Here is an 8,460-nt window from a genome sequence, read left to right on the forward strand (position 1 = left end):
TCACACAAAGCAGCACATATACACCTGATACAAAGACACTTCATTTAAGCCCCATTTACTGTACTTGCTCCCACATTCACCAAACATTTTCAACAAATCAGTCTAATTAGGTATCTTTTTTTACCTTTCAGCTTCTGACACCAGAGCAACACGTCCGTAGTCCCAGAATCTCTTTCTTATAATGGAAAACAATAATATTAAAATCTAGAAAATAAAAAGAAATGAAAAACAATAATATTAAAATCTAGAAAATAAAAAGAAAGATCTCTGAATACTTAATTTTTCCACTTCATCATAATTATTCTTAGGTGTCAAAAGAATGCCATCTGTGCTCTTAAACAAGCTGTCATATGTTAACCAACTCAGTGGTGGCCATGCCACAAACCAGCCTGTCTGGGACCCAAGAACCAGAACATCTGCCTTGCTGTTCTAACTTATCAAGGAGAGGAACTGCATGCAGAAGTACTTCTGAACTGCAAGCGTATGAAGGTTTGTGACAGCAAGTAGTACTTGAGAGGAGGTCCAAACTTCCATAAATACACCTCTACTATTATTCATTACTTAAAGACCAGAACTATGATGGAAGACTTCTAGTTTTATTTCGTTTTTAAACAGTGACGTAAAAAGGCTGTGGGAGGCTCACCCATTTTCTCAAGTATGAGAATAAACTCAGTAAAACTCAGCAAAAGCAATATATAACTCTCAAATCCCAGTAATTTATGCTTAATCTCTGCAATGCATTTTTTTTGTCTCTCCCCCTTCTGCATTTTCACTTTTTGAAAGATAAGAAAACAAGGCAGGGGGGAAGACTACATGTTTCATAGATGGCATTTTCTTTTTCCTCCCCCTTCCTCCTTCCCTCCCCTTTCCCTCCTGCCTTCTTTTCTCTTTCAGCTTTTTTTCTTTTTAAAAAAACCAAGTTGCTCTGTATGAAGCAATGAAGCAGAAGTAACAAGGCTGGTTTTCTATGCATATGTAGGCACACGCCCTCACCTTCTACCCCTCATGTATCCCATACCTGTTTGGCTAGAAAGTGGTGCTACTGTGATGTAACTTACTTAGATCTATGTAAATACTGACTGGCCAACCAGGATATGTGTCAAGATTATCTTTGTGTCAAGATTACACAGCTAATTTCCTCATTTCACAATTGCTACAACGTTCTTATAACAACTTTCATCCCACAAGGGAATGCTAATTTAGATCATTCTTCATCTGGCCACTAAACTTCAGGCAAGCAGGAAAATTCCCTACACTGTTTGACAGCTTTGGTTGAAATTGGCTAATGTATTCTCTTGTTATGAGGAGGAACTGCCACAAAAAAAAAAATAGGAAGACAATGCAACATACAAACCTCACTTCCTTAGGAAATCAGCCCAGAAATAATATGTAGAAACCTGTCAACTGACAGTTATGAAACTAAATGAGTCATGAAAATAGAAAGACAGGAGTTGCTAAATAAATAGCAGTACTCTGTACTTGAAGAATAGAGCAATCTTCTACACTGCATCTAACCCTACCTAATGCTGTTTGACAGGAGATTCCATCAGCGAGGAACCCAGAAGCAAAGATTCAGTATCTCAAAATTCAACCACAGTTTTAAGAAACAAAGCAAAACAAAAAAAAACTCTTCTCAAACTCTAAATCTTAGCTGTGCCATCAACCACAGAGAGCAGTAAATACTGTGCATCCTCACAAAAAGGGTTTATGGCACCATGCTGCATGAATATTCCAAATCAATAGCAAAGCATGCCACTACGTAACTTTCAGGAACATCTTCCACATCTCTAAAGAAGGAATCAGACCTTACACAGGAAGGTTTAAGTTCCTCCACAGTAGCTTTCTAGACCTCAAGAACTATGCCATCCCTTTAGTCTCATTTTACAACCACAAACCTCCCTTATCAGGCCAATTTGCAGGTGTACAACTCTTTCTGGTAGCTTCAGACCATATACACCAAACTTACAGAAATAACAATAACTTTTATTGGGAGTCTCAGGCCTGTCCTGGAGCCTCCAGCAGCAAATCCTATTCCTCCTTTTGTCAGGACTGAGATAATCAGTACATTATTTCCTTGACAGCTTCATGAAATCCTTTTTTTTTTAATTGTGAAATGACAGATTTTCCATATTGTACTTCCTTTTGAAAAACAGTGAAGTTAGCAATGATGTTCCTCCCCTGAAAAGGTACCCAGTGTTTAAACCCAGAGTAAGGAAAAAATGTTCTTGCTGTTAAAGACAAAACACAGGAATTTGAGCTACCACTACACTGCTCACCATGACTCCACATACAGACTCTGTGATACTGCACTCTCTACATCCAACATAATAGTGACACTGTCATCCCATGTGTACATGAACCTTTATGAACACATGAAAAATGCCTTGATGTTCCCAGGATGGCCTTAGCACATTTCTTATTCTGAAGATTCTCAGAATAAAATCCCTACCTGACAAATAAATTCTGAACAACCTAACTTTGGAGAAGACCAGAATTACTTTCAATACAAGAAACAGAAACTAGGCTTACAAAAAAGAAGGTTACGTCAAGCAGCAGTACAGTTGGGATTCCACCAAAAGTTACTCCTTGGAGCACTGTGCTGCCCCGGGCAGTGCTGTAACAGTAGGTCTCATTTGTTGTGTTGAAAGGTATACTTCTGTTCCAAAAGTGGACTAGATGAGAATTTCCAAAACCCAGAAAAAAGAAAGGGTTCATTTTGTCTTTCCCTTGAAAAAAGAAAAGAGACAGAAAAAAAAAGATTAAGTGAAATGACCATGTGAAAGGCTTGCTAAGACATGCTAATACTACAAAATTAAAAGCACATGAAGATTCAGCCAGGATACTACTTCAGAAGAGAAGTCATATTTGATAACCTTTCCCCTTCACCTGTAAAATATCTCACAACTGATAGGCTCAGTTGCTAGTAGTATTCAAGAAAAGATTCCAGACATCCCAACTAACCATGTCCTCCACAGACATTTGAGGACCACTGCAGAAGACCCACACAAAACAAACTTCTCTATTTACTTATTCCAGCCTGCATTTTGATTCTAGGAGTTACATGGGGTATTAGATATTCCAACAAGAGCAGTTTGAAGATTTTGCTCCTAGTTGATGGGCATGTGTGAATGTACTGGCTTGAGAACTTTCTATTCGAATGTCAACCATAAGAATATTAATAAATTTGCCACTAACTACACAGAAAAAAAGAGAAAAACCCCAAACTACTAAGCAAACACTCATGCTCTTTCTTCTCTGTTCTTGGGATATTTGAATCACACAATGGGTTGGGTTGGAAGGGACCTTAAAGATCATCTAGTTCCAACCTGTGGAACTAATGCATGAGTTGCCTTTTTTTAAAAGGAGAATTCAGCTGAAAGAACACCACAGTAATTACAGTTTATCACAAACAAGAAAGAACAAAGAATAATTCTAAGAGAACAGCCATCTACCTCATTTTAGTCAACTGACCTGCTTAAACAACATACAAGACTACACAAGATTTGGCTATCAATTCAAAGGTCTTTTCATTGCTATATGTAATTGCTCACCTATTTGGGGGCTTTCCATTGTGGATATTTATTTTCTTGGATCTTATTAACTTGATGGTTCCCATGAAGTACTTGGGACAAAAGCATGTTTCATGCAGAACACACTTCTGACTGATAAATTCACAATGAAAGCATACCCCAAAAACCTCTATCCTTTGTACAGAAATACTGTAGGTCCTTATCACATGCCCAGGGACATTTGGTGCCCCTCTGTAAGAGGCACATGTCTAACGGCAGCACTATTCTGGAGGCTGAAAACAAAACCAAAACCAGGATATGAATAACTTCGAATTCTCCCTTTAAACAGCAGGAAAAGAGAGTTGTAAATACTCCTTCCAAAACCGCGTTTAGTAAATATCGGATAAGGAGATGACACAGTGAGGAAGAAATTTAGTCCCAACTAATATGTTACATCACAGGAAAAAAAACCAAAACACAACAAAACCAAACCAGCCCCACACAAAAAGCGTGCCGTGAATCTATCCTTGTTTTCCAAGCATTGAAACTTAGTGCTGACAGAAAAGAATCTTTTCATATACTTTAGGAACCTCTATCGCAACGACTGCAGAGACTGCATACTAAGTTTTAAGTAACACACTAGATTTTAATAGAGTTTCCAATTCCTGAAACTTATTATTTACTGCTTTTTTCAGTAAGCCAGCTGTCAGGAAGATAAAAGGCAAGACCTCCCTCACGGGTGGAGTTGTCCTGCAGCAACCAAAAGGGCAGGCAATGAGCGGCACTCCGCGACCTTACCAGGGAAGGCGAGCCCCGGGACGGGCTCTGGAAACGAGAAACCGTCTCCCTATTTTTTGGCTAGGGCTTCGACAGTGTCCCGGGCACTGCCACGGGCGTGAAACCGGGGCTGACAGGACCTGCTTCCTTAGGCAGCACACCGAAAAAGACCCGAGCGCCAGCCCCTTGCTTCCCTGTTCGCCTCAGCGCAAGGAGAATGCGCCGGGGGCAGTCCTCTGTCCCGCCACAGGGAAGGGACGCCCCCAGGGCTGCCCCGACCGCCCGCTCCCGCCCCGAGCCTGCGGAGGGCCAGTGTCCTGCTGACAGAACAGCGGGGAGGAGGCCCGAAGGAAATGGCTGTTTCCTCAGGAGGGCCGGGACCGAGGGGAGAGAGAAGCTGCCGCGGCCCCCTCGAGCAGCCCGGCCCCACCCGGCAACACAGCCCGCGCCCCGACGGCCGCCCCTGGGGGCTCACCGCGCCCTCTCACCTCCCCGCGGCCGGACCTGCCCTGAGGCCGCCTCACGCAACCCCGTCCCGTCCCCACACAGCGCCGCCGACCTCGGCAGCGCCACTCCCACCCTCCCTTACCTGCACCGGGGCGGCCGCAGCCTCTCCCGTCTAGTCTCGTCACCACACGGGGCGCGGCGCCGAAGCACCGTCTCAACCCCAAAGTTACAAGTCCCAGCAACAAGTGCCGGGAGCCGCGCATGCGTGCCCGGAGCTAGCCGCGCCGCCGGGCCGGGTCGGGCCGCGCCGCGCCGCGCCGCGCGGGAGCCGGCGGTTAGAAGCGAGGTTGGAGGCTGCTGCCACGTTTCTGGCTACCTTCCCGGGGCGGCACAGCCCCAAAGGCAGCTGAGCTTTTTCCATGGGCATGTTGCTGTCCGTCCCCTTTCCCCAGCTCCCTTTCCCGACCCTCAGGGAAGGGACCCCATAGTAAAAACAAGCGGGGGAATGTTGCTGTCATTCTCCTTGCGCTGCTGGCCCTTCCCACCTGCCGCCAATAAGACTTGGCGGCTGGGCGCTGCAGTCAGCCGAGTTTAGTTTGATCACAGGAGACACTCGGAGCTGTGCTGGGAGCTGGTGTTATTCCCACATAGCAAAGGCAGCAATCGCTGCTGAGCCAGAGGCTTGTGTCTGCCAGAACTGCTTTTAAACACCTTATCATAGAATCATAGAATACCAGGTTGGAAAGGACCTCAAAGATCAGCTGACCCAACTGCTGGAAAGTGTTTACAAATCATGACTAGCTTGGGCATCTTATGCCAGTTTAGCAATTTAACCACATCCTTATTGACGGTAAGTAACAAGGAGTCTTTGCATCCTTATCACTGAAGCCTCCACACGCATCATTTCCTTAACTAATGAAGTATTCTTCAAAACTAAAGAAAACCAATTAATGTGGTCCAGGACCTGGCAGACTAAGTGATGATGTAATTTGTGACCATATAAAGAAAAGGAATTAAAAGATTCAAACAAAGTTCAAGGCTGAAAGACCATCAGAGACCCCAGAGACAACATCTTCTAGCTGGAAGATCTGTGTACAAAATGGTTATGCTGGATCCTAAAGACAGAAATCTCTGGTGAAGGATTTCCTAACTACTTGGCTGATTTCTCAATTTTAATGTTATAGTAGTGTGGACTACAGGTTTGGAGGAAAGCCTTTTGTGCCTCTACGATCCACACTATCCATTAACATTAAAAAAATCCAACAGATCCAAGCAGACTTTTTAACACACACACACACACACACACACACACACCCAGAAAAAAAAAAGGAGGGGGTGAAATCTCAAGAGAGATTGTGTCCAGTTCTGGGCTCCTCAGTTCAAGAGGGACGGGGATGTACTAGAGAATGTCCAGTGGAGGCTGCAAGGATGATGAAGGACTGGAACATCTGTCTTAAAAGGACAGGCTGAGGACCTGGGGCTGTTTACTCTGGAAAAGAGAAGGCTGAAAGGGGTTCTTACTAATGTTTACAAATACCTGAAGGGTGGGTGTCAAGAAGAAGGGGCCAGTCTCTCTGCAATGAGATAGGACAAGGGCCAGTAGATACAAACTGGAACACAGAAAGTTCCACCTCAACATGAGGGAAAACTTCTTTATTGTAAGGGTGATGCAGCACTGGAACAGGCTGCCCAGAGAGGCTGTGAAGTTTCCTTCCCTGGAGACATTAAAAACCTGTCTGGATGCATTCCTGTGTGACCTCTTCTAGGTGATCCTGCTTTGATAGGGAGGTTTGATTCAATGATCTTCAGAAGTCCCTTCCAACCCCTACCATTTTATGATTCTATGATTTCACAATTCTCAATCTGGTAAAGTGAACAAGCAAGTAGATATCAGGACAGTAAGACAGGCAAATCTGAAATAAATTAACTAATTGTGCTAATATAAATGTTCCATGAAATATTCAAAGCCCCTTCTCTCACATACTTATAAAGAGAGAAACAGTATTCAAATGCTGTAAGGTAAAAAAAAAATGAGACCTAGGGAGTTTAACTAAGTGTGTCTGTGGCAGAGCTGGGATGATACTGATTCCTAGCCATCCACAAGGACATCCTATCCTTTACAGGGGCTAAGTGCTTGCAGCCAACAGGCCAGAAATGAGGAATGGCAACACCCTGCCATCCCCCTCTTGTCTATCCTTTATTTTAGTGTTCTCTCAACAGCCATTTGATATCCTGCATTCCCAGACACCATCATCATTTTCCTGTGTCCTCATCCTTTGCCCCTGATTGGCGTGATTGACCTCAATGTGCTGCAGGCATCTGAGGAAGATCATAATGATGAGAAAGTAACTGTTTAGAAGGATCAGGGAGATCCCTTGCCTTCGTAGATTTGCACCGTTACCTCCAGCCTCACGCATGAAGCAAGGGTGATGTTGCAGAACTGTGACCCACTTTGAAAACAACCAAACTTATTAAGGCATTGTAAGGCTCAGTCTGATGCTACACTGACCAAAATCTCAGTCATCTGTCGACTTTGTGGTTTGAAGGATATGAGCATCCCAGCTGTCTAGAAGTCAGCATCTCTTCCAGTTGACAATCCTGCTTCTACCTCTCCATCTTCAATTCCTTATGTCCCTGTGTATTCCAGCTGTGTGTATCTCTTAGGGCCCTGCATGTGTATTCATTGTCCTGCTCCCTGCCATTTTATTAATCCACAGTTGCTTTGCTCTGTCAAAAACTTGTTCCACTCTTCACGAATAGAATAAAATGAAATGGCCTGAAATTGTGCCAGGGGAGGTTTAGGTTGGATATTAGGAAAAATTTCTTTACAGAAAGAGTGGTCAGGCATTGGAACAGGCTGGCCAGGGAGGTGTTAAGAAAGCTGTGGACATGGCATTTTGGGGCATGGTTTAATGGCCATGGTGGTCTTAGATTGATGCTTGGACTTGGTGATCTTAGAGGAATTTTCTATGATTCTACAAACGGTTGCTTGGTGGAGAGCAGCCTTTGGCTGTATACAGACTGTGTGCCTTCCCCCACTCCATCCCCATAAAAAGGCAAAAGTCCCAGATCTCTGCAATAACTAAGAGGCATTTCAATATAGAATTTCATAATTTATCTAGCAGCTGCATTGTAGACGATCTGTGATTTTAAATTGGCCATAACAATTATGTTAGTTAGAAATTGGCATAAAAGTTCTCAACTCAAAGGAGAGCGGTTCAGATTCACTGCTGAAATAAAGAAATCCCACTGTTCTTGAATGGTGTTGATTATTTTAGCTTTAAAACACACTCTCTTCTACTTAGGCCTCTGTTGGTGGGGAGGTTGGTTGGCAGGAGCGTAGCAGAGTAATTATTCCTCCTGGTTTTTCTGGAATAACTCTTCCTGTGAACACTATTTCAAACTGGAAATTCAAAGTAGAATAATTGTAATAACTTTCTTTCAAATTAGATTTTACTGACCTACCTGCAGCAGAGTAGACCTGCCATGTAGGTGAAGCCTCACTGTATGTTTGCAGCTATTCTAGGACCAAATCCGTTTGGTTGATTTTCTCACTGATTCCCTAAGCTGTTTGTCCTTTTGATTATTGCCTTATTTTTCAAAACAAAGTTCTGAGTAGAGTATCTTACTCTATAGTGTAAAATAGGTGATATTCAGTGATCTTGACACCATGGTCTTGACATTCTTTGTTCTGAAGGCTTTTGCCCAACTACAAAATTATTTTTCC

General features: G+C 43.4%; 1 protein-coding gene across 1 annotated transcript in view; it reads right to left on the bottom strand.

Moving 5' to 3' along the window:
• TMEM63A (transmembrane protein 63A) overlaps window positions 1–2,715 on the bottom strand; it is a 38,845-nt gene extending 36,130 nt beyond the window's left edge. The window contains exons 1-2 of the mRNA XM_054396032.1: window positions 2,530–2,715; window positions 125–204 (exon numbers count right to left, since the gene is read on the bottom strand). Coding sequence (XP_054252007.1) covers window positions 125–204; window positions 2,530–2,715 — 266 coding nt within the window. The remainder of the gene's footprint in view (window positions 1–124; window positions 205–2,529) is intronic.
• Between the last annotated feature and the right edge of the window lie 5,745 nt (window positions 2,716–8,460).

The sequence above is a fragment of the Indicator indicator genome, chromosome 2 (genome assembly GCF_027791375.1).
Source record: "Indicator indicator isolate 239-I01 chromosome 2, UM_Iind_1.1, whole genome shotgun sequence".
Taxonomy (NCBI): domain Eukaryota; kingdom Metazoa; phylum Chordata; class Aves; order Piciformes; family Indicatoridae; genus Indicator; species Indicator indicator.